The sequence below is a fragment of the Pipistrellus hanaki genome, assembly GCF_964339955.1.
Source record: "Pipistrellus hanaki genome assembly, chromosome: 3".
NCBI lineage: Eukaryota > Metazoa > Chordata > Mammalia > Chiroptera > Vespertilionidae > Pipistrellus > Pipistrellus hanaki.
Window position 1 is genome coordinate 61,116,598 of NC_140505.1, and position 27,895 is coordinate 61,144,492.

The 27,895-nt window shown below is 34.0% G+C and overlaps 1 protein-coding gene across 12 annotated transcripts in view; it reads left to right on the forward strand.

Annotated features, from left to right (window-relative positions):
* PCDH9 (protocadherin 9) overlaps window positions 1-27,895 on the forward strand; it is an 897,448-nt gene that overhangs the window by 11,030 nt on the left and 858,523 nt on the right. The window contains exon 3 of one of the 12 annotated variants that reach the window (XM_084876515.1): window positions 12,646-13,961. The exons of the other annotated variants lie outside the window; for them this stretch is intronic. Coding sequence (XP_084732641.1) covers window positions 12,646-12,939 — 294 coding nt within the window. The 3' untranslated portion in view covers window positions 12,940-13,961. Of the gene's footprint in view, window positions 1-12,645; window positions 13,962-27,895 lie in introns of those variants that run through there. 12 annotated transcript variants of the gene reach the window in all.

A 27,895-nucleotide genomic window follows, 5' to 3' on the forward strand; every position in this document is an offset into this window, starting at 1 on the left:
AGTTATTGTCCCCGAATCTGCATCAGATCACAGAAGCAAATCCAAATGTAGAAATATAATCCCTCATGCACATAAGGAAATATACTTTGCTGTTTAAGGTTTCCTCAATTGTTTCAGGAAACTGTTAAATCTGTCAAACATTTCATTTGGAAAGGAACACATGCTTTTTGCCTTTGTTTGATACAAACCTATTGGACTGTCAGTCATCAGAAACATAGAACATATATTACCATGATTGACATTTTGGTTTTGATTTCTATTCTTTTTCCCCCTAAACCAAGATTATTTAAAATGTAAAATGCTTAAATTTGTTAAACAACTACTCTTCCTTAGCGGTAAGAAGTGATCACAGGAAAAAATTGGTAAACAATCCATATGTAATCTCTCCCACTCCTGTTTTCCTCCTATAGACAGATTGTCTCCTATAGACAAGAATAGTGGCAGAATCTGGAATTTTCTGAGCTATAATATAACTTTAGGACATTCACTGGGGATCTGTACTTACATGCTTATTCATCATCTAAATGGCAGTTGGAAATATTTCCCCCCAATTTTTAACATTTTGATTGATTACAGTGCTATGAACACATACCACATTTAATCTGATGGACTTGGGGTCACCTGTACGGCTGGGAGTGGTAGGATACACAGGGTGTCCCAGAAAAAATAAAAGCTAGAGGCAGTGTTTGTTAAAATACATTTCATTTTCAAAATTGAGCTATCAGCTGTTAAACTGTTTGTACATTTTTGGGGGACATCCTGTGAGCACAGGCAAGATCCTTGAGGCACATTTGAATGATTCTAGTGATATTACATTAATTAGAGTCCTGGTGCACAAATCTATGCACCAGTGGGGTCCCTCTGTCTGTCCTGAGGGATCTGGTGGAAACTGGCTCTCTGACATTACTTAAGGGGTCTTGGATTGCAAGAGGGCACAGGCCAGGCCAAGGGACCCCACCGGTGCAGGATTGGGGCTGAGGAGAGATGCTTAACCAGCTGCGGAGGGGTTGGCTGAGGGCTCCAGGGCATGTCCAGTCCATCTTACTCAGTCCCAATCAGCAGGACCTGAGCAGCAAGCTAACCTATTGATCAGAGCGTCTGCTCCCTCGGTGGTCAGTGCACATCATAGTGAGCTGTTGAGCAGCCTTAGCATATAATTAGCATGTTATGCTTTGATTGGTTGAACAGATGACTGGACAATCAGACACTTAGCATATTAGGCTTTTATTATATAGGCTTATTCTTGAGAAAATATCTGAAATTAACCTATCTTTTATTGAAAGTCTACTACAGCCTTACCACTCATGAATTTATATAGATTTATAATCATGTGGGCCGCAGGAAAGAACAGAAAAGGATCAGTTTTAGCTTGTTTGCATATCTTATATTTTAACATTAATCCACAGTTTGTCTTTCTATCTGCACCATCTCTGCATTTTCGTATTACACTGCTTCGTTAATATCCAGTCTGTGGCCTTTTTCAGTCTGTTAGCAGTTGATTAAGAAATACTCTAATCCCCTTCCAGGATATTGAGAAACTAATGGATTGCAGAGTATTTGGGTCTTTAAGCTTCAATTGTAAATGGTATGAAGGATTGTCATTGAGCTGATATTTGCATATATCTCTCCCAGTGCTAGTTACTTTGCCTCCTTTTTTTGTCTGCCTAATCTTCAGTTTTCATTCTGAGGATATTTTAGTTGGAAATAAGCATGCCTGGGATAGAAATTTGGGATTCACCTCTAAATGAATGCCATCACAGACAGCGAAGCTCTGGCACATTCTGCATAGATCTGTATGAACACAGTGAACCCTTCATAAGCCCTTAGATTGCAGGAAATTGGTGCTGAAAATTAAGTGAAGTTTTAAAGATTTGCAAAGTAGAGAGCTTTGTATAAAGCTGGTATTGCAGGTGCCTATTAAATATGAAGTAAAAGCTTTGTAATACAGCTAGCTAACACATTTCCCTCCACATTAGAGGGATTTATAGCCTGGGGAATTAGTCTTGCCTATTTTCTCCAAATACAGAAACACCGGTTATGTCTGCAAGAATAAAAATCTAAATGCCTGACGTATAATGAACAGATTTGTTCCGTGATGACTCCAGGCATTCAAGGTAGACAGTGCAGGCCCTTTCCTGTCCTACTCACCTGCGGTGCCCTGATGCCCACAATCTGGTCTTCACCTCTCCTGAGAAGAAACTCTTAATCATGTGTAGACACTCCTTTAAACATAAATCAGATTGAAGCCTTTGGTGTCTATAAAACTATAGCATTACCATAATGAAGAGGGCTGGCTACTACGTGAGTGCTTTATCCTCATAGGAATTGCTTTGAATCGTGTCTCACTGTATTTTTAGAATTCCTCTTTGCTCCATTTGCAAATAGTGTGTATTTGAAGCACAGCCTTTCATTACAGACTTACATGGGTTTCCATATATTTACCTTTATGACGGTGTAGGAAAATGCCTCGCATTTCTTGAATGCTTAATGTTTTTGGTCCTGTTAGATATAAATGGGTGGAACTAGCCAAGCAGATTTTAAAATTATTTTACAATCCATGGATTTTTTGCTTATTAGAAAAGTATATAATCCCCGTGTAGTCCACAGTGGATACAGGGGGTTTGCTGAGAATCATCAGAGATGATTGATTTTGAAAACAAAAACAGTTTTTGTGCAAGACAATAGCTACCACAAGTCGGTAAATGAGTTTTTTTTTTTTTGTATTTATTTTTCTCTCTCATTAAACAAACCTCGATGACGAGAGGAATGGAAACACAGAAGGATATAGAAAATGAAGCTGTATCTTTTATATAAAGAAAATGCCTTCTGCTGACAGTAGTTCTACAGCAGATATTTTCTTGAGAGAAAAAAAATGCTGGTGCTTTTTTGGATTCTGAGAATGCAACCAATCTGGGCCTCTGTGTGATAGCAGCTGCATGCTGAGGACTTTCAAATACACAGCTACACAGGATTCTGCAGGAAACTTTTTGTAGAAGGTGCAAGTGACAAATGGAGACAAACTGAAGTGAGTTCTGAGTTGTGAGTTGATGTCCTCCTGTGTCATGTATTCATGTCATCGAACCAATTTTCACATTGGAAACCTAGAATCACAATAGCCTTTTCTCAGTTTGTCAGCCGTGAACACACCTAGATTGGCAACTTTTCTCAGCTCCGTTTCTTGTCATTCACTAGGTGGACTGTATTCACGTGTGTTTCTTAATACACAGCTGCTTTCTCAGTTTATGGATAGATCAAAAACTTGATTGATTTTAGAAACTGAGGGATGGAGGGAGAGAGAGAGAGGCTTGTTGTTCTACTTATTTATGCATTCAGTGGTATGGACCCTGACCAGGGATCGAACCTGCAACCTTGGTAAATGGAGATGACACTTTAATCAACTGAGCCACCTGACAGGTCTCTTGATAGACTTTTAAATGACACAAAATTGTTTTTGCATATATTTTCTCAAACCTTTTGCTCAAGAATATCCATAAAGTTTCAAAAAATGCTAATAATGTGTTCTTTTTTCTTATAAACAGCAAGATTCTATATTTTTCCTCTGCAACTTTAAAAGTTGGTTTTACTTACTGATATCATTTTCAAAGTTAAGAAATTATGTCAAGTTTAGCTATATAGATTAATAATGTTTCAATGTATTCCCAATCCACTTAAATTTCCAACATAGACATTAGACTTTTATGAAAATACTTTTTTTTTTTTTTTTGCTGCAAAATTGAAATGAGTATCAAATTACATTGTCCTGTAGTAAAAACAGACACAGTCTTTAGGATATTTGAGTTTGACATGAACTCATTTTCATTTTTAGTCTTGACAGCAAAATTTTCTGCCAAGAGACAGCAAAACACATGTTGAACTGATGGGTGATTTTTTTTCAAAAGGTAATAATTAAGCAAAATCTTTTTGACACCTTAAATCTCAATTTTATACAATTAAATTCTGCTTCTACTAAGGGTTATTGCTTCTGAAGCAACACTAAAGCAACGTTCAAGTATTCTTGCAGGACCATGCTCTCCAGCTCCCTCCCCCACCCCAGCATATATTCAAGATTTTTCAAAACACTGCCCTGATTCCTCATGATCTTTCAGTTTCAAATGCCAGCTCAGTCCAATCAAATATTGGCATATCATAACATAAAGCTTATAATTCAGGAGAATACTAAAAAGTCCCTCAAAGTATGAGCCTACCTCTTACTTATCTTTGTATTTCCAAGACCAAACCTACAATATTGGATAGAAGAGTAAACCTAGTGGGCATTCACTTTAGGTATGCATAACATTTCCATTTATTTAACCTTTATAATAACCATAGAAAGACTAAATTACCATTCTTATTTGACTTACGTAAAAACTGGGAGTCAGAAAATGGATTTCCAAGTCACACGACTAAAGCCAGTGGCTTTTATTTTGAGTCTAAAGCCCTACCTCTACACGGGAATTTCTTACCCATATGTGGCCTGTTTTTATTTGTAAGACACTCTTCTTAGACCAGATATAAGTTCGAGACATTTTTTTTTAAATCAGGTACATTATTTATGTTGGAAAGGACTGCAGCCCATTTATTAAAAACCCAAATTACAAAGCAACTCCGGTAGACTCAAACGTGTTCTTCATAGGTAACCCTCCAGAAAGCTTACTCTGGAGCATTTGATTACATGAAAAGTGTGGTGAGCATCTGATACACAACAGCTGTTCTGGATGTATTGCTGTGACAGAGGCCAAAATGTATATAGTATATATGGAGAGAGTTCTGAATGTTTGATTTCAGTTTTCCCTATTATCCTGTACAGTAGCTGAAAAAGAGTCTAATTGAATTTGTGTGTGTGTGTGTGTGTGTGTGTGTGTGTAAGAAATTATGATATCCCTGAAACCCCTCTATTCATATTTCTGGAGGTCCAGTGAAGGCCCATCTAATCATATTCCTATAGATGAGCAAGTACGGGCATTCTTAGACTTGATATTTTGTCATTTTGATCTTTTTAAACAGCAAAATATAACTAACATTTTATGTAATTTATCAGGGTCTTGGCTAATCATTCCTGCATATAGGTCAGAGAGAGTAAGGAGCAGAGAATCAAAGAGAGAGTAACAGAAATTAGAAAACTGCTAATTCTAGTGTATATAAATACACTCTTCTTTCATTTAATTTGAGATATCTGTGGTTTCCATTTTCTCTCTCGTTTTTTTTGCACACCACTATGTCTGCTCAGCTTAACATCTTTCTTCGTATCAGGATACAATGGGGAGGGAAACAGGGACTAAATATAGAGGATCAGATTCCTTCTCTGCCAAGCCTCCTCATCCAAAATTTTTACTTAAACTTTTGATACTTATATTATTGAGGGATTGATTTTAAACATAATGGTCATTGTATTTACTTTGATATATGCTTAATAAAAATAGTGTTTTGGAGGAGAAAGAAGTCATCACCTTAAAGTTCCCTTCATAGACTTTGAGCCATCCAGACAACACCCTAGAATCACATATAAATTCTATAAAAAGAAGCAAAATAATAATTGAGTAGTGACTAACACAGTGTCTAGCTACTATATTAATTTTAGAAAGATAAATTTGGTGTCTAATGAAACTCATAGTAATAGTTTCTCAAGACTCAAATAGACCTTTGAGATTATTTGGCCTATTTAACTCATTTTCTAGATTTAAAAAAAAAAAGAGGGAGAGAGAGAGACTATAAAAAGTAGTTGGATATTTGAAGTAAAAAAAAAAAAAATGACTTAATGGACTGCTCCTTAAAAACCATGTGACATTAGGCACATCATTTAAATGCACTGATCCTTGCTCTTTTAAGTGAAAAGGCACTGGGGTAAAGGTAAATGCCTGATCCATATTAAGCAGATCCTAAAAGACAGCAACATGTTTTCCCACCTTCTTGGTAAGGATGCCTCCTTACCAACTGACAGAGGTGCCCTAATTCATTTAAAGGATGCTCTCTTAGTTTGGTGCTTGGCGGAATCTGAGTTTTATTATTTCTTTTTAAATTTTATTTATTTACTTATTTATTTGGTTAATCCTCACCCAAGGATATTTTTCCATTGATTTTTAGGGAAAGTGGAAGAGAGAGGGAAAGACAGAGAGAAACATAGATGTGAGAGAAACACATCAATTGGTTGCCTCCTGCATGGGTCCTGACCAAGGTCTGGGCTGGAAAGGAGCCTGCAACCAAGGTATATGCCCTTGACTAGAATCAAACGCAGGAACCTTTGGTCCTCAGGTCTATTCTATCCACTGAGCCAAATCAGCTAGGGCATATTATGTCTTTTTTAATATGCACAAGATATCTCTGTTAATATGTTTTAGGTTTAAAATACTGTTTATTGATTATATAGAATTTCTGAAAAGTTGATCTTTGTAACAGCATCAGTATATAGCAGATAGTGTTTGTGTGTATGTGTGTGTGTGTGTGTGTGTGTGTGTGTGCACTAGAGGACCAGTGCACAGATTTGTACACACTGAAAGGAAATTAATTAGAGTCTATGGAGAGACTACGGGAGGACTCCAGGGTGTGTTCAGCCCAATTTGCCCAGTCCCAATTGGGACCTACTGGTCAGAGATCTTCCCCATCATGGTCAGTGTACATCATAGCAACTGGTCGAATGGTCAGACATTTAGCATATGAGGCTTTTAGCATATAGGATATATATGTGTGTGTATTGTTTCACTTTTGTATTATTGCCTCATCTTCTATTTAGAGTTTTTACAATATTCATTACCATATTGTGTTTTTAAATTATTTTGCTTCTTTTAGTATTTATTATTAATTTACTGCCTTGTTGGTTCCCATAGGGATACCACCCGTCTGAGATTTTCACCTTATACATCACTCCTATTGCAAAACAACATATAAAAGAGTGAATCTGTTTCACAGTCATAGTTAACACAGCTGGAGCCATTTGAAACCTGCTGGCTTTTGCTTCCAATTATTCCATAGACTAGAAAGCATCTTGGTTGAAGGAATGGCATCCATGGTGTAATCTAACTAGTTAAAATGTCTTGGGGTATTTGGATCATATTTCTAAGATTCATCAAATTTTTGCCAGATGCAATTTTTTTTTAACTTTTTCATATTTTAAAATATGTTCATTTATAAGTTTTTAATGTTTGAATATCCAAGTTTATAATGTTTGGGTATGTGGATCACATAACATAAATCAGATCCAAAAAATAAAAATAAAGCACAATATTATTACCTGGAAAAATACTTTTTCTTTAAGTTTTGGGACCACAATCATTGACTTAGAGCTGAAATCACGATAAAGTGATTTATTTGGATTAGGAGTAAAATATAGTGGAGATTTGTTATTAACTTTATCAACTAAAGAAATAGGTATAGTCACATTTCAATTGGTCTCATTGTGACTGAGATGGCAGAAATTAAATTTTTAATTTCTTATTAACCCTTGCTACACTCTCAGTGTGAAACAATTGTTTTTGGATTGGACTTTTTGTTTAACTAATTTCATGTATAAATAGTGACTCAGTAAGAAGGCCTTTAAAATAAAACAAACAATTATAAGGAAATTCTTTGTGCTTGGAGAGATTTAACAGATAAAACTTGGCAAAATAATGTGATTTCTTTTAGACCACTGCTTGTTTTATGCTAAGTTATGATGCCTATCTTACAGCATTGGGATGCAGACAAGGTGGAGACATAGTATGGGTATGCCTTGGGTATCAGACCTCATGGAGCTATAAGCCTTATAGCATGACATATAGTATATTTTCAATAAATTCTACTTAAGTCCACCACAGGGGCAAACACGGAGATGATTAGGCAAAATGAGGTTGTTAAACACATTTTAAATGGCAAGAATTAGGTTTTAAGGATTTGTATTTATTGTTTTATTTGAAATACTTTGCATTCTCATGGCATCAAATGTGTATATATATATATATATATATATATATATATATATATATACACACACACACACATACATCCTATCTAATAAAAGAGTGATGTGCAAATTGACCATCACTCCAACACACAAGATGGCTTCCCCCATGTGGTCAAAGATGGCTCTCCCAAAGATAACTGCCCTCCCTACACAAGATGGCCACCACAAGATGGCCAGCAGGGGAGGGCTGTTGTGAGGTACTAGGCCTGCAATGGAGGGCAGTTGGGGGCAATCAGGCTGGCAGGGGAGTGGTTAGGGTTGATCAGGCTGGCAGGCAGAAGTGGTTAGGGGCAATCAGGAAGAGAGGCAGGCGAACAGTTGGGAGCCAGCAGGCTTGGATTGTGAGAGGGATGTCCCAGATTAGAGAGGGTGCAGGCTGGGCTGAGGAACCCCCCCCCAACCCAGTGCACTAATTTTGTGCACCAAGCCTCTAGTATAAATATATATATTGTACTATAGATGTAGCTAAATTTAAATTAAGATGGTCACCATTTTATGTTGTTCATATAAACCATATTTCTATTAACTCTTAGAATGCAGAGGTAATTGTGCATCCCAGGAAGTTTATGTAAATCCCAGTTCACATAATGACCAAACACTTATTGTATGAAGAGAATTGTATTTCTTGTACTGTGCCTTTAAAATCTTGATTTTCTAATTTAGCAATGTAAAAGACTTTTGATGCCTGCTGAACTTTTATCTTATTTTTACTCTTATCTTACTTGGGCTCCAGCCTGACATCTTGCTAGACAATATCCATTCAGCCTTATCACTAGACTACTGAACCATATTACATTATCCTTAATGGATACTAAAACTTACTACAGAATTATATCCTATAGTTTTAAATGGGCATTCTTTTAAAAAATTCTTTGACATATAACTATGAATTTTTTCTACTGCCAAAGAATTGTGATATGATCCACATATATATGTGCAAATTAGTCTCTTTTTTTAAAAATTAATTCTCTTATTGAATAGATATCTCTTGAGTAACCACTATGATCTAGAAATGGTGTTAGAAAATGGGAATTAAAAAATAAATGACCAAGACATCCTTGCTTTAAAAGATCCTGGTGAATATTAAATGCAATACTTTCTTCTTCTTGAAATTCCCTTACAAATAAATTTTAAATTGATGTCATCATTTTAAATTGATGTCATCATTTTCCCGAATTATATTTTTTAAAGTCTCTCCTTTTTTAAACTAGTCCTGAAGACTTGTCTTTTTCATTAGGGTAATAAAATTCTAAGATCTATTACTCTAATTATAAGAATGCCACGTTTAAATTTATCATTTGGTTAATTTAGAGGGAAATGTACTTTTTCATCCTTAAAATCACACTTCTTCTGCAGGCAAAGGTGTTAATAAAATATAGTTGCAAGTAAAACTTCATTTTTTTTAACTATGTAAGATTAGAATATTTGATATATTAAAAATCTTTTTTAAAACATGGCACAAATTGATAGTGTTGAGTAATCACCCAAGTTAAAAGACACTCTTCTATTAAAATAAAGTTTCTTTTCTATAAGGATCCTTTAAAAAGGGCATTTTGACTCATGGTATTCTGCAAAAGAATGTTCAGCCTTCACCCTTTGAAAAGACATAACCTTAACATAGACTTGGAACATGGATGTTAAACTCTGGCTAGAATAAATGTGTGATTTAATTGGCTTTTACCTCCAGATGGTGCTGATTTGGGCAAGTCCATTTTCTTATGAATATTCATCACACTAGTTCAATGACATAAACATTGAAAGTAGAGACCTTTGTCACATACAATTTTTTTCTTAAATTGAAAATATTTCATATCCTGAACATTTTGCTTCTTTTAATCATAACAGAGAAAGTTATAATTGGGCTTTACATTTCAGGCAAGACAGACCATATTATTTTTAACTTAATCATCTCTAAACACTAATAATTTACATTCATATCAGTGTTTATATGAGTAAGTAATTTCAAAATTTTAACATAAAATTGAAGTGAAAAATATTTTTTAATTTTTTTAAATAATGCATTTAATACTTCACCTGCACATTTTTGTGCAAAATTATTTTTAAGTTAAATTTTTACTTCCAGAAAATGTGGTACTTTAATTGCATTTAGGCTTCAGTGATAATCACCAAGCCAGTGCCAAAAAGATCTTTCCAACTTTTCTGTGGCTACTTAGGCAACTATTTCCCCCGTAATTACTATAATGTAAATGAAGTGCATAATTGAAACCTGGCAAAATAAGTAGATCTCAGGAATAAAATGTATAATAGCACTTGCTAAATGTATTGATGAAATTATAAACAGTCTTTTGGAAATAATAAATTTATTTATATGACCAATCATTAACTAAGTGTACTCCGCTGTCCAATAATGTGAAAATATGGACAGTTGGAAAGCTAATATAGACCCAAGCATCAGGATATATAAAGAATAGAAAAATCAATACATTTAAATAAATTTGGTGTATGAATCACTTGAGTGTTCTACTTACTAATCAATTTCTACATAGAACTAAACTGTGGAAGTCTCACAATTACCATAGTGACAATTAAGTTGATGTTTTTTACATAGTTTAAATTACTTGCTTAATATGATTTCTATAGGTGACTATTGCATAACTTTACTAAAAAATAAATTAGTTGGAGTTAATAAAATAAAAACTTGGATTCTCCCATTTTCAAAACTTTTATACACATTGCTTTCCAACTTTTTGCAACGATAAAATCTATTCAAAACCATACTTTGCTAAAATTTAATTTAGCATCTTGAGATTCAACTTTTCTCATCTGAAAATTGGATTTGTAATATCTATTATTAGAAATAGAACTACAAGCTTTTGTTAATTACTTAGGGAAACATCAGCCTTTGTCAGGATTCCTTTTACCACACAAGATCCCTGTACCCACTTCTTTCTATCATCAGTTGATATATGTTCAAACAGTAGCAATTAATGTTAACACTGGCTCAAGAAAAACAATTACAAAGTGAATCGTACAGTTCAGGCACTCTTGACAATGAGCGATTGGCAATATTTTCATTGTTTGTGTGATCTCTGTTATCACACTCTTGCATTAGTGTTGATAACACAGCATTGCCTTTATCTTCTTTGTGGTCTCTGCCTGATTAATTTTTCCCTTCTGAACTAGAAAATTAATTATTCTTCTTCAAAATCAGAAGTCACAAAGCAGAGAAATTACAAAGCCTCAAGCAGATTATTGGTATTTATAGTTTGATTGAAAGATTGTCAACTTAAAATAGTATGTAGCCACCATATTTTTATCAGTAATATTACATTAGTTATATATTTTTTCATAGTAAGGCATTAAGATGAATTTAGTATTTCAACTTATGTGAATATTGGAGAATTCCACATAGTTTGAGGATGATGTGTAAATATAGTTTTTAAAATGTCAAACAGTGATAATTTTGAATGATGATTCATTTGTTATCAGGATAAGTCTTAGAAAAGCTAATTAAATCTAATAATGCTCATTGAGTTTATTGGCAGCCTGCTCATTCAAAGACAAAATCAAATTAATTTGAAGAAATAATGTAAATAATCAGAACTGTCAATCTATTGCTGAAGGAAAGTCAAGTTTGTGATTAAAGGAACTGAATTGAAAATTAGCTAAAGTAGCCCCCAAATATACCCCCTGAAGGTCAAACAAATGCTAGTTGCTTATTGGAACATAAATTAGAACTATGTTTTGCCAAAGCAGAGCCCCCTGCATTTTCTCCAAAGCACTGCTGAAGCCGGCCCTGCAGGACGGTTCTGAGCTGGACAGCAGCCTAGAATGCTTACACCTCTAACATCTTGTGGTATCAGAACCTTAAAATCTGTTTGCATTTAAGTACTACTTATTGCACTGTGCTCTCTCATCTTTGGAAAACCAATTCTATTGGTCTGTGAGTGGAGGATTACAAAAAGACTATTTTACACTGTAAGTGGATGGGTTTAGGAGTTAGTCTGCAGGTTTGGCAAGCTAATATAGATGGAGGAGGTGTCATTTCAAAAATGGCACATGTTGGCCATAAGACACTCCCCCCCTTCACCCCCGTATTAATCAGCCTCATCTTATGTACTTGTCCTAAATGTGCAGCAACAAAGATGCCTTCCTTAACCATATGGCTATGTGCACATGATACATTTCCTAAATATTTATTCCATGGATATAAGGTCATTTCGAATTTTATAAGTGAAGAGTATTTCAGGACTGAAGCCTCAGGAACCGTATATTAGAAGCTTTGCTTATAGTTGCTAAGCAATATTGCCTCTGTGATTGAACTTTTATTTAAAAATATAATATTGTGGCACATCACTGAGACTCAATTCTTCCAAAAATAAATTCTTTATTTAAAGTAAAAAATGATAGCTGAAGTCTAATATAATGTGAGGGTTTTCGATTCCTTTAATGTGTAAGTTTTACCATTGAGCATGTGGCACGGTAATAAAACCATACCTGAGGCATGTGTGGCTCTTTCCAGTTTACAATGAACCTTCACAGACAGTGCATCCCAAGGATAGTAATAACATTTGTATCTTTTACACGGTAGGATTCCAGTGGTGATTTTAGTGAATTTCAAACATTCTGCTCATCTCCAAAGATATCAAACGTGTTGTGATAGTCCTTAAAAAACACACCCTGAAACAAAACAAACAAACAAAAAACTATTCCCTAAGTCTGATAATGAAAAGTTCTCTTCTCCCCACTAGACTTTAATTTTACTTCAGCCCCTGTTCCTGAGTTGGGAGAGCAGCAACCACCTTTGCACAAACTTGCCTTTTAAGATCAGCATGGACCTTCTCTCAACCCAGTGGTTGGCAAAGTGCAGCTTGCAAGCCGCATGCAGCTCTTTGGCCCCTGCTCATTTGTGGCTCTTCCACAAATACCACGTGTGGGTGCGCATGTACAGTGCGATTGAAACTTTGTGGTCCATGCACAGAAGTCGGTTTTTGACTCTCAAAAGAAATTTCAATTGTCTTACTGTTGATATTTGGCTCTGTTGACTAATGAGTTTGCCGACCACTGCACCAACCTATTTGTAATGCACTTGGAGAATACATCTTCACATCGAGTTAGATGCATGTATAAGATATTTTATTGTGTTTTTTTTTAAAAATAACATTTTAGCCTTAGAGCAGGTTTTTCAGGTTTGTTTATTTGTTTTTGTTTGTTTGTTTACCTGCAGCCACAAAAAGTATCCAGTAATTTTATCCAGTTCTATAAATGCACTGTATTTTATTACTTCTCAGTGCCTCCTTGCTTAAAACTCTAATAGGGGGTAAACACTTGTCAACCACATGTTGGACTTTGACTATCTCCCTTATATCTGAGAACTCCAGAGCACCATTTCAGCCACATAGCCACACAGATTGCTTATCATGGATTATTTTAATGGGTGCACTTTGTTAAAACTTCTAGGTGAGAAAATTGTGGTTTTAATTTGAGGGTTAAAATGAAATAAATGAGTATTATGAATGCATAGCTTTTTCTATTCCATTGGCAAAAGAAATTGATTCTTAAAATGACATGCTAATCTTTTTGTCCATTGTGTCATGAATGCTATTTTTATTTAGGACACAAATTCTATCGCTGTTCTAGAGAATAGCAAAAAAAAAAAAAAATTCTGCTCTTTTAGAAAAGTGTTTCCTGATATGAGACAAGCAGAATGACATAATTCCAAAAGCCAATGGTGTTGAAGCTTCCATTGTGCATGTTTTGATTGTGTGGGCTTGGTGATCACTTAAAGCTTGGTTTGGTTTTGGAGCAACTGCTTTTTTTTTTTTTTTTTGATGACCCTTAGCCAATAAGCAGAAACATTTCAATTATTCTGATTAAGGAGCTGTATTGAACATGCTGATCAAATATAGATTTTATATTGTTAATTAGACAACAGGAATTTGGCAAGAGCATACTGTTATTTAGATCAACCATTGATATAAGAAAGCTAAGTTCAATCAAAACCGGTTTGGCTCAGTGGATAGAGTGTCAATCTGTGGACTGAAAGGTCCCAGGTTCGATTCTGGTCAAGGGCATGTACCTTGGTTGCAGGCACATCCCCAATGGGGGGTGTGCAGGAGGCAGCTGATCGATGTTTCCCTCTCATCAATGTTTCTAGCTCTTTATCCCTCTCCCTTCCACTCTGTAAAAAATCAATAAAGTATGTTAAAAAAAGAAAGAAAGAAAGCTAAGTTTACCTGTTAGTTAAGGAACGACAGTAACAGGTAAACTTATGAATGACAGGATTTCCTTCATTTAAATTATTAAGGTAAGATATTAGAAAAGCATAATTATTAAATATGAATTTAAAGACATATAGGCAAGTTTACTTTGAACTCAATAACTTGCAAGGATATAATAATTTTGCCAATTTATTTGTTAAAAGTGTCATTTTTATAGATATGTTTTTAAAGGATACTTTTGATGAAATTCATGTTTAATAAAACCAAACATAAAAGCAAACACTTTTAGTAACTTTCTTTTAGTAGATTCAGGTAGAAAAGTGCCAAACTGTTTTGGTTCCACAGCAGGTTGCAGTCTTGTCACAGAGTTCTCATCTGGTGGTTAGAGCCTGAAACCTGCCATGCAGAGGTGAATGGTCTAACATGATGTGTTGATTTAGCTATTTAGATGACTTCAAATGTAGCTGGAGCCCTCTTCTGTCTAGGGAACTAAACAGACAAGGCTTTGTGAAACACTAAATTAATTTTGTATCGACGTTCTGGGTGTTGGTGGTAATTTGCAGTGACATTCTGCCGATTGGTTATGATCTTGACAGGCAGGCTCTATCCAAATGGACAATACAAGAGCCAAATTTAATAGTCTTAGCATTGGAAAGCTCTGCCTTGAGGAGAGCAGAAGCCTTCTGTACTTGTTTTCTCCTGCCACAATTATGGATTAATACATATCAATTCTAGGCAGTTGAGAGGATTATTGGAACAGGACAACATTCATTGCACTAGTGAAGTTAAAATGCTGTGATGGTTTTTCTGCTGTGCAGAGGTAGAAAAAGCAAATGGACACTGATTCCTAGCCTTCGCACAGTCAGAATTTCAGGAAAAAAGATAAGAAGGAAAGTAGAAAACATGTAATTCAAGTTGGTATAAATTTTTTTATATAAATAATTTTTCAAAAATATCAACAGCCCAATGTTGTTTATAGTGTATTATTTTGTCCATTTATTCACAACCACTGTGACCACAGTAAGAAAATTAGACACAATGACTATACACAACAAATCATATACATATTGCTGTATGAAATGTCTCTAAAGTGAAAAGACTTTTCCATACCTTACCAAAGGTTGTAATAAAATATTTTAACTACAAAATATTGAAGTCTCCCCTAACTCCAGCTTTTTGTTTTTCCATCTTACAAAGCTGTAAATTTTATTTTCACAAACTCTTGAACCAAATTTTGCATAGATTTCTGATGGGAGCACCAATCTTCAGATATTTAAAATGTGATATTTTAGGTATTTATTCAGTATAATGTGGTTCCCCCCCCCCCCTTAATTGCAAATATTCTTTTTTAACCACAAAATCTGCTTGCATGCTGTGTAAGGATTGGCAAAAGCAAACTATTACAATATGAACATGACTCACTCAGTGTCACTTTTACAGATCTGCTCACTTAGGCAATGAATTCTAGTAATTCACAGTTTTTTATAAAACTTGTTCTTTCCCTTTTGAAAATAGTAATATTAAGGCCAAAAAGATCAGGAGTATGCAAAATTTAGGGATATTATTTGAAAAGAGAAATTACAAACGTATTGATCATGCTATATATTTGAGGTAAATGTAGATAAGTCTTTGATATACAGAATGGCATTAAAACTATAAAGTCTATTAATCCTAATGAGGGAATTCTAGATGTAGATGAAATGAGGTGATTGTCTTTAGGCTTTCAATATATTTGTTACTCAATTTAGGAATGTTTGTAGTTTATGAAACCTTGTTTGTATTTGTTTGCCTTCAAAAAAATTAAGAATGCTTTAGTTAAAGAATATTTGAAGTTCTATTATTTAGTTTCTAACATTCTGAGAGAGTGATCACGAGACTGAAAATGTTCAAGCTTGGTGTGAATGTATACGCATTTTATAGCTACACGACTCATTGCTTTGCTACTGTCAATGTTTTGAAACACAGAGTGCTGAAAAACATAGCAATTTACCTAATTAACCCCTGCTCCTTTTACAGGGGAAGACATGAGATTACTCTGGCCATTACATGTTACTTGAATTATATGTAATATTTTATTACTCTGAAAACACACACACACACACACACACACACACACACACACACGGACAGCAGAAATATCCCCCTTGTGAGTGCATATCTTCCTAACATAAACCAAATGTTAATGGCTCTGATGGTATTTCTCTCTAACGGAAAAAAAAAATGTACCATAGTTAGAAAGGAAGCTTATGCATTGCAGGTTTATGGCCTGCAGCAAAAGTAGATTAAGACTGCATTTGTGAGTGTTCTCTACATAGCCTTCCTAATATCAGCTGACTAACTGGAGAAAACGTATGTGCTTTCATTCTGACCAATAAAAGGCAACGTGGTGAGTTATGGAGATTGACTGGGTGCTTGACATGTGGTGCTAGTCCATTACAACAGTGGGCGACTGGTCCTGGGGAGGTTGAGGAGAAATCAACCTGTCTTGCTTGTTTTCAGATATACTTTTAGATATGTGGATATCCTAATATTCATAGAATATAAAAATGCAACATCAGTTCACATATAATAGGCTTCCTGCTTTTGCTTTTATAGCGCCAATGTAAAAAAAGAATGATAATGTGCTCCTAGTCATTTTATAATCATATTCTGATATTAACTATGCCATTTTTGTAGACATAGATAAACACATTATTCATTATTTAATTGCAAAATGCATCTCTTCACTCATTATCGCCTAAGCAAATTTTAGAGAATGTTCCTTGCGTGGTCCCTCCTTGCACTTCAACATTCTATCCTAGGTGGATAAAGTTACATTCCTTTCCTGTTCTTTCTTTTATTAAAAGAACCCTATTGATAATAAGACATTTGTTTTTAGTTGAAAATCAACAATCCTGCTAATTTATATTCAGTTCTACTTCTTCAAAATAGCCACATTTTTTATATATTCCAAACAAATTATCATGTGTACCTATATGCAAAAATGATGAAATGTGGCAGAAAATAATGTCCTTTATTTGTGCTACAGTGTATAATTATAAATGTAAACACTTGACATTACATATTCCTATGTCATTATTCTGTAGATAGTACTTACAGTACAGCATATTATATTGCTAATTTATGAAATGAATTCTTGATATTTCATCATAAGGAACTACACAAAGCATTATTATTAAAGCATTATTGCAAAAATATTCCCAATTGAAAACTGATAAGTAAAAATATTATTTAAAATAAGTGTATTGCAGAGTAGATAAGTTCAATGTAGCAATATCTTTTTATTCTAAGTTTAAATTGTTTTTACAGATAAAATATTTGGCTCAACTATTAGGTGATACATTTTAGAAGATTTAAAATAGCCAAAATAATGTTGCAGTGTATTATATTGATAATTTATCAATAAAATTTATCACTGTTAATAACTGATAGAATTTTTCCTTCCCATGTTAGTGATTTAAGTTGAATGAAAATTTAGTAACATGTATAGGGATGAATCTTAATATCTATATTTGCTGAACAGTGTTAACACAAAATTTGTCCTCATAAAAATGGGCTTTTTGTATACTATAATTTGAATTAAGTCATGAATATATAAAGTATTTACAAAGTTGTATATCAAAATGTATAACTTTCCATTTTGGCTATATTTTGTAAACATATTTGGTGTAATCAGTATGTCAGTATGACTCTCACATGTGTCAAATCAAGTATTCTACTATTTATTTAAACAGATATATAACTAATGTATTTCAAAATTTATTGCACTCATATAACTGTATATATTGTGGCTATAAAAGTCTGTACTTATCCTTGCTTTAAAGAAGTAGTATGTGCATTTCTTTCCAATTTATTTTAATTAATTATATTAAGGAAGACATCCTTTACTAAATGTACCTTAAAATTCACAATAAAGTTTCAGAAATTGTTTTGTACAGTGTTGAGATTTTGTGTTGAATTTGTTTGTGAATATTTTTTTTAATTGTTCTCTGGCTTTCTAATAAGTATCCCCTGAACTTAATCTTAATGATAAAAGGATGAATTAAAATATGTGGTGTGGTGAAGAGCTAGTCCCTGAGTAATTCAGAGGCTGTTCTATGTGATGAATTGCTCACACCTGTGGAACGTTGGCTAAGAGACACCAAATGGGCTTCCCCTCAAATCCCTAGTCACTCATTACGTCCACTTTTCAGCACGGGAATGTCAAGCAATTTGCACTTTAACTGAGTGTCCTAGACTGCAAAGAAGCAGTTTCATGGAGGTAACGTGGAGAAAATATATGCAGAACTGTTAATGGAATTTTTATGCTGTATTTACAAAAGTTAAATGGGTACTTAGGAGTAAAATTTTGGCTTACTTTATTTCTGACATTCCATTAAAATATAAGGCTAGACTCTCAAATATGGAAAATATAAATATCCGCATTTGGTTCAGGTTAGCTTACTAAGGAACAGGCTTATTTATTTTGCTAAGAATATTCAAATATCTGGGCTGAGGACAAGCCCTGTATCATGAGTTCATCACAATATTTAATAACACCCTTGAAGCTTTGGGTACAGTCTCTAGGCTATTTCTTCAGAGAATCACATGTACTAGTACTCCTTATTGCTGAGTGGAAATAAATAGGCTTTTGCTATGTGTTTAGATTCCCTATGATAAAGAATGGGAAGTTGTATTAAATTTTCATAGTAAATAATATTTTCAATTGCAGATTGATTATTTTCTTTATATACTTGTTTAACATATATACAAGCAAAGACAAAAAAAATCATTGAAGTCATTAAAAGATCCAAACTTCTATCATATGAAACTTATTTGAAATAGCAGAGATGAAAATTTACTAATTATAAATGTGGGATGAATGACAGGAAATTACTGTTGGCCTTAAAGTCACCTTTATTTTAACCCCAGGAGATTTAGCCTACTCTGTCCCCTTAGCTGGATTTTTTTTTGTTGTTGTTTGTTTTTGCAGATCTCTCTCCCCAACCCCCATCCTTAAAAACAGTAAGTTGGTCAGGTCCACTTAACAAATGTAGTTGAATAAAAATAAGAATACTTTTAGCTTTCACTGATATTTTAATACTACACACAAAACAGAACAGTTTTTTTTTTCTTCTTTACATGAGATGAGAAGTATTTTGAATATTGAAGTCCTCAAATCCGAGGACTATCAGGAGCTGGTCAAGTGGCTTACTGGTATCTTAGTTAAATATTGAACAGCCAGGGCAATGAGGTGCTTTTTCCATAAGAGAAGAGATAATTAATTTCAAATATGTATCTTCTCTTGTGATTATTTCTTGAAATTGTTTCTTATTTTAAAGCTAATTAGCAGTTCTATACATTTTTTTTTTACTTTTTCATATGTTTTCATGAGATGTAATTCTTCACAGATATTTTTCCATATTTTTATTCATTAATAGTGCATATGTTGTTATTATAGTAAGACATCTTAACACAATAGATTATCTAATAGCTTTCACCATTTAATTTCATTTCAAAAGTGTATTCTGATATTAACTTGAAGGGTTAAATAAGTAGTACTAGTCACATTTTGAAAAAAAAAAAAAAAGCAAGTGACTTTTAACTGAATAGGGTCAGGGAGAACAGAGGAATAAATGTTGTGCCTGGCAACAAGGTATGCTGATAGACAAAACCAGTTAATGTAGCTTAGACTTTCAATTTTATTACTTAGTGACTAGAAATAAAGTGCTTAATCTCAGAGATGTTTATGTATGTGGATATATGTTCGCATCTTTTCATAAAGGTAAAGATATATTTTAATCTTTATGAATGTGTGTATAGATGAATACATTTATATACATTATGTTTGCATAGATTGAGAATTGTTAAAACATTAATTCTATACTATAAAAACTCAATTTCCTGATTGAGAATCAAACCATGAACTCCTTATTCATACTCAATCACTGAAGCACACCAGTTGGGTTAAGAGTTTATTCTTTATATATATATATATATATATATATATATTTCAGAAAGGAAGAGAGTGTTATAGAAACATCAACGATAAAAAAGCATCACTGATTGTCTGCCTACTGAACGGCCCTACTGGGAATCACAACCTGGGCATGTGCCCTTGACCAGAATCAAAACCAAATCAGTCCACAGGCTGACACTCTATCCAATGAGCAAAACGGGCTAGGGTTAGGAGTCCATTCTATTCCTATGTATATATAAAGTGCATACATGTAATATTGTGTCTTTTGGCAATTACTTATTTAATTATTTCAGAAATGTACAATAGTCTTAAGCATATAAAGAATTATTAGTATAGTAAATACACTTGTTACTTTAAGTACTGTATGTCATTTTAAAACCAGAAATACTTAAACTTGTGTTCTGGACTCCTCTGAGTATCATTTAAAAGCTTTAAGCCCACTATCTAAAAAAAAAATTCATTTGTGTATATATATATATATATATCTTTTAAATTATAAATTATTTAAATTTTCCTCAGACCCTAAGAAATCCATCTATGAAATTTTGAAATGGCTGTGGCCCTCAGTAATATCCAAATATATAGAAATTATTAAGCTATTTATTGAACTCTTACTGGCTATTCTTTAAAAATAGTTTGAAATATTTCTAATAAAAATACATTAATATTCTTTTCTCAGAATTATCTATTTTGTTTTAAAAAATAAATTATTTGAACCAGTTCCTCCTATAATAATGGCTAAAAAATAGAATTATTTTTGATTACTTATGTTGAGCAATACAAAATTGAGACACATTAAAACATACATTTTGCCATAAATGCATATATTGATCACATGAATGAATTGCTCTCCATTGAATATATAATTGATGCTGTTAGCAGACATGTGTATAAGCAGCCAGACAGAGCCTGTCAAACACAATAAGGCAGGCTTAAATTAAAACTCTTTGATTTATGCAGTTCTCATTTATTGCTAAATTGGAGTTATTACTTTTTTTTATTTAATCCATTGTCCTCTTCCTTCTGTAAGATGCATCAACAATCCCTATGGAGTGACATAACAGGCATAATTTGCTGTTCAGTCTCACATTTCCAACTCAGACTGGGTCTTAAATTTTCTTCTTGCACAGAGAATAACAAAGATAATATTTTTGCCTATAGCCATATACATATTTATATATCAACTTCACATAAAATAGTGTGTTTGAATACCACAAAAAATTTTAAATTTGGTTTCTATCCCCATTTCTGAGAAAATTAAAGCTCAGAATTTGCGTCTTTTTCAAGGACATATAGCTTCTACGTGGCTCAGCTAGAATTTCTTTTTAATCTTTGAATACTCATCAAAGGAATCAGGATCTATTTGAAAGAGACAAAAGTGTTTTAAAGACAATGAAGTGAAACATTACATAAGCATGCATCAAAATATACTTTCCCAGAATTCATTTTTGAAAATAAGTTCAAAATTTTGAATGTAATTTATTTAAATAGTACTTGTCATGTAATGAGATATTTTTCACAGTACATGTTAACTATGTGTACTTGTCTTTAACCCAAGATCATTTCAATTTTGATGAATTAGTAGAACTGCCTTTGTTCTTTTTTTTCCTCTTTATTTCTCCTTCTTTTTTAGTGACTTTTCTGCCAGAATTGAGAAATGAGAGTAGTTTCTCTCTTCATTGAGGGTTAAGACATCCTGGATCAGAATTCTAATAAATACAAACTTTTACATGCCCTGCCTACTATTCTCTACCAGTCTGCTTCTTAAAAGACAGGCTTCTTTTTTCTCTCTCTCTCCTGTAGCTGAAATTCCTTTTTAACTTCGGTGAATTATATCAATACCCAGGGTTACTGCTATACTAATACCTATTCGTTATTATGTATTAATATGTTCCACATATTCTTTTACTTGTGGATTTTTGAACCCTCAGAATAGCCCTATGAAGTATGTGTTCTTATCCTCATGCCATTCATGAGGCAACTGAGTTTCATAAACATTAAGTAATGCACCAAAAAGTTTGTTTCAACTTCACAGCAAACTATTACAGGTTAAGTAGTAAAAAAACACTTTGGTTCCACTCCTCTTTACAAATTAATGATCCATATTTTACAACTTTAGTGAGGCATATTTTAGATCTTATATAACGCACTCATTCAGAGGGCAATTCCACAACTTTTAGTGAATTTGGCACATTGTGCAACCATCACTATAAATCAGTCCTGGAACATTTTCCTCACTCCAATAAGACTCCTGTGCCAGTTCACTGTTGATCTCCATTTCCATCTTCCTCAGGCCTCAGGTGACCACGAGTTTATCCTCTGTCTTTATAGAGTTGACTTCTCTGGGCATTTCATTTATGTGGAATTATACCACAAGTAATATTTTGTATTTTGCTTCTAAGTGTTCATCTTTATGCCATTTTAAAATGAATATATATTTACATATTACCATAATTATTAATTCTGTGAAAATATAACACCTATTTATAGCCTCACAAGCATGAATCATTTTCCCTACAGATTTTCTAATTGAAGATCCTTATTTTTCTCAAGAAGATCTGATAAAATCAAATAACTCTTTAAATAGTAGGTTAACTAATTACTTTTAAATAGCTCACAAATGTATAAAATCTAGCAATATTTAAGGCATTATTAATTTACACAATGACACTGTATTTACTGCAATTTGGATGGGGCTCTGGTAAGTTCCTGTTATGGGGCTTTCCCAGTTGACACAAATGATTAAGGTTTCCAACATCAATTAAATCAGAATTTCTTCCTTAACACCCATTGTTATAATTATAGTTGGCTCGCTTGGTAGACACTTGCTTCCTTATGATGGTGTCTCTTCATTATGCTTTTGAAACATTTTTTCATATATTTTATTGATTTTAGAGAAGGAGAGAGAGGTAGAAACATCAATGATGAGAGAGAATCATTGATTGGCTGCCTCCTCCATGCCCCCTACTGGGAATCAAACCCATAACCCAGGCATTCTTGGCTGGAATCGAACATGAGACCCTTTAGTCCATAGGCCAATGATCTATCCATTGAGCCAACCCAGCTAGGGCTGAAGCATTTTTTTAACTATATTTAAACTGAGAGGTTTCAACTGTGCCACTCTTGTCAAAAAATTACAGAACCATAAAACTTATAAGTTTTCCCCTAGTATTTTAAATCAGTAGTAACAAATTCCATCGCCTTGCAATTATTTATAGAGATCACCAGAAATCAAACTTAAAGTTGTATAATCCATCTAATAAAATAATACATTTGAATATTATTACTTTGAAAAGAAATAATAATATATTGCAAAATAGTAAATGATTCAAATGGCATTTGTTTTTATTGTAAGATGCCTTTTCTGAGTTTGGAGTAGCCAATTAAATTCCTTGATTGTAGTTTTTGAGCAAATGTTTAAATGATTTATTTTCTGAGCAAATATCAAACAGGTAATATGAGGAGATGAGCATATATGGTCAATAACAGAGAAACAATTCACTGGAGAGGCACCATACTTACGAAGAATGAAGTACACACAGATAAAGGAGTTGCAATTGGAGTTTCAAAGCTTATTTTAGTCTTCAGAAGTCAGCATTGAATTTTTGTCTTTGTCCCACATGTCTTAATTTGAAGCCAATGGTTTTGTGAGTATCTAAAATTTGTGAAAAAGAGAATGTTTCTATAGTGCTTATATGAGTGCAATAATCAATAAATTAACATACGAAAGAGCTTAGAATAGTGCTCAGAACGTAATGAACATTTATAAAATGTTTTATAAGTAACATTGCTAAGACTCTTCAAAGATTTCTCTCAATTTAGCTTTAACAACAAATTTTGTTTTGACATTATTGTGTCTTATCAGCTATTTAAAAAACATCCTGTTTCACATATGAGAAAAAATGAAAATAATATAACTATACAAAATTTGGAAGTTCCATTGTTTCTTGTTTCTATGTAGGTATGTGTAACAAATATTAGTGGCCCTGAAGTTAAATGTTATCCCTATTTGTGTAATAAAATCTGATTTAATAGAAATATTTAAAACTGGTTTAACTTTCATAGAAATATGAGCAGAATTAGTAAAGAATTCTTGCCATGGGAATTATAAGAGTGTATCAAATTAAAATATCCTATTTTTTGAAACTTCTATAAACTTGCAACTGCAGGCTTTCTTTTTAATCATTATTTATAATTGCTTTTCCCCCACTTGTAAGGAAGTGAACTAAAAATGTATATTCAAGATAATCTACAGTTATAGCGGCTTTGCATGAGATGTTGTTTATTTTTATGATTTATTTCTTTTGGAAAAACTCATATTTTAGAGTTTAACTGGTAGGTAATATAGTTGAAATTCATATTCATTTCTTAACTTCATTCAACATCAGACCAGATCTGAGATAGCATGCTTAATTTTCTGAATTGATTTTAATGAAACTGAATAGAGGAAAAGTAGATGTGACCATGCAAAAAGAATTATGTGAATGGAAGGGATGAAGTTATAAAAGATGTGTATGTGAATGGAAGGGATGAATTTATAAGGGATGTGTGCCAGAGGCTTTCTTTTTGTTCTTTTGTGTGGATGTGTTTTTTTTTAAATTTAATTATTTTATTGATTATGGTAATTTGTTTTTTTTTTTTTTAATCTCCTACATCAGTGGTTGGCAAACTGCAGCTCAGGAGCCACATGCAGCTCTTTAGCACCACGTGTGAGCGCACACTTACAGTGCGATTGAAACTTTGTGGCCAGTGTGCAGAAGGATCTCAAAAGAAATTTCAATCATTGTACTGTTGATATTTGGCTCTGTTGACTAATGAGTTTGCCAACCACTGTCCTACAGTATATGGCATGATTTCTTATATATAGTTTACTAAGGACTAAAGCCTCAAGGAAAGGGAAGATCTTATGATACTAACCAATTTGATATGGACTTAACTTATTAGATATTTTTATTTCACTAGGCTGAAAAGTGTTATCCAAAATGTAGTCTGAACCTGGCATGCTGTTGGATGTATTACAGCCAAATGTGACTTTAGTCGGACATATATGGACACAGTCCTAATGCCGCGAACTATTATTGGGTTCTCATGTGCATTTGTACAGTTTATCTCTCTAGCTTCTACAAAAGCAAATTGGTTATTGATGAATTAAGAAAAGAAGGAAGGTGCTTGCAACAGAATTGGACAGAGAGGATGGTTCTTTTTAAACAATCTTCCCTTCTGGCTACTTGATGAAAGATATTAGAATCTTACAAAAATGTTCCTTACAAACACATGGAAGTTATGTTTGCTTCTGACAATGATTCAATGAACAAGGTATTTGAATTGAATGAATTTAAAGCTGCAGTTTTGTACACAAAAATAAGGAAATAAGCATCTGCCATTGTTAATGATATCTGAAGAGTCTGCTTCATTGTGGATTTTTCTGAGTGTAGCCACCAATGCTTAGTTATTCAGCTTTCTTTCTGATGCTAAAATGTCTAGTCACAAAGTTCATTGTCTCACAAAAACCCAAGAATGAGAGATGGATGGATTCCCTGCATCAGAGATCAGCAGGGAGGGTGCCCAAGAAGGTTGCTGGCTATGATTATTTGTCTAGGGGTAGGTATATGCTTTGCTGGTTTCTGGTTGGTTCTTTCAAAGAATTCTGCCTTAGCAACATTCATACATTTTAAAGCTCAAGTTCCCACCCACCAGTAGGCCAGACCTGATTGGGGCCTACCACTTCAGATCAGAGGTGACCTCACTGTTCCCACCTAGCAACTAACTCTTACCTAGCTGGGTCTAGTCTTCCCTACCCAGCTGGTTTGCCTTAGCAACTCCTGCCAAGCTGGGTGCAATTCTAGGACTTCATGTTTGTCTCTGGTTTTTCTCCAACGGGACACAGTCAGCAGGCTGCATTCTGTTATTCTTGGACTTCCCACTTGTACTTCCCTCCCATAGACCTGTTCCTGACTGCCTCGCCCTCTTCTATCTCCTTACTTCCATTTCCTAGGAAAGTAAGCATGATGATACCTCAGGTCTGGTCTAATGTCGAATGAAGTTAAGAAATGAATATGAATCCCAACTCTATTACCTCTGAGACATTTGTAATCTCATCTCTTTAGTTTTGAATTCATTTTCATTATGTCAGACTGTATATATTGTCATTAAAAATCTAAGAACCCTAAAATTCCTATATAATAAAGATGTAATATGAAAATGGTCATTACACTTTGACGCGTAACGACCGACCCCGTAACGACCGGATCACGGATCAGCAGGAGGGTGGGCAGGGAGCTACGAGTGGGCAGTGCAGAGCTATAGGAGGGGGCAAAGCAGCAAGCTATGAGGGAGGAGGTGGGGGGAGGGTGGTAGAGAGCTACTGGTGCATGTATTCATATGCAGGGTTACTAGTATTTTATAAAAGCATGGGTTCCAGGTTTAATTTCAGGTCAAGGGTACCTGTGTTGAAGGTTTGCTCCCTGCCTCCATTCTGGGCACATACAGGAGCAACCCATAGGCAACAATGTGTCTCTCATACACAGATGTTTCTCATCTCTCTCTCTCTCTCTCTCTCTCTCTCTCTCTCTCTCTCTCCCCCTCTCTCTCTCTCCCTCTCTCTCTCTCTCTCCTCTCTCCTTCCTTTCTACTTTCTACTCTCTCTGAAAAGCAATGGGAAAAAATATCCTCAGGTAAGGATTAATAATATCCAAGGATTGGCCTGATCAGTTTGGCTCAGTAGATAGAGTATCAGCTTGTGGACTGAAAGGTCCCAGGTTCAATTCCAGTCAAGGGCATGTAACTTGGTTGGTGGGCATATCCCCAGTAGGGGGTGTGCAGGAGGCAGATGATCAATGTTTCTCTCTCATCGATGTTTCTGACTCTCTATCCCTCTCCCCTCTGTAAAAAAAAAAAAAAATCAACACAATATATATATATATTTTTTAAAATCTAAGAATTTTATATTTATAATATTAGAACACACACACACACATAGTTAGTAGATTTTATAGAAAAAGTAAACTAAGTATTTATGACTGGAATGGTCAGAAAAATTTCACAGAAGAGATAAAAACTTAGCAATTGTATAAAAATTTAAGTCAAAAGTAACATCTGTGCTCATAGTTATGCAAATACGGATATAAAGTCTTGGTTAATTTTTTTCCACCCCCCACCCACCTTTCCACTGAGATCTGTCAATTTCATGTTTCTATGTCTCTGGGTCTATTTTGTTTGTCATTTATTTTGTTCATTAGATTCCATGCATAAGTGAGATCCTGTGATACTTGTCTTTCTCTGACTGGTTTATTTTGCTTAGCATAATACTCTCCAGGTCCATCTATGATGTTTCAAAATGTCAGGTATTTCCCTTACCTCCACTCCCCAACATATCATTATTGACAAAATTGAGGTTGAATGATGGGATGCATGGTAGAAGAAGGACACATACTCTCAAATGTGCCAAGAACAGCATTAATCTCTCTTAAGTCTTCTAGCAATCCTTTTAATTATCATTTATCCCAAATTTTACAGGAAATCAAAATAGTAAGATGGCTAGGATCACATAGGAAGCAGGTCTTTCAATTCCAATAAGACTCATTTTTTTTTTTCTGATTTATTTCTAATGGTCTCTTGAAAGAGAAGTAGCAGAAAAAGAGAGGGAGAATACAGATTGAGATGCCAGAGGCAGAGCAGGTAAAAGAAAGATGATAGCATGCAGAAGAATACTGTTAGGCAGGACAGGTAGGGATGCTGCTAGTTGACCACACAGCTTTGTGCAGAAATATGCCTATTGTGGCAGGGTGTTGTTAAATTATAGTAAGCACAAAATAACTTTTT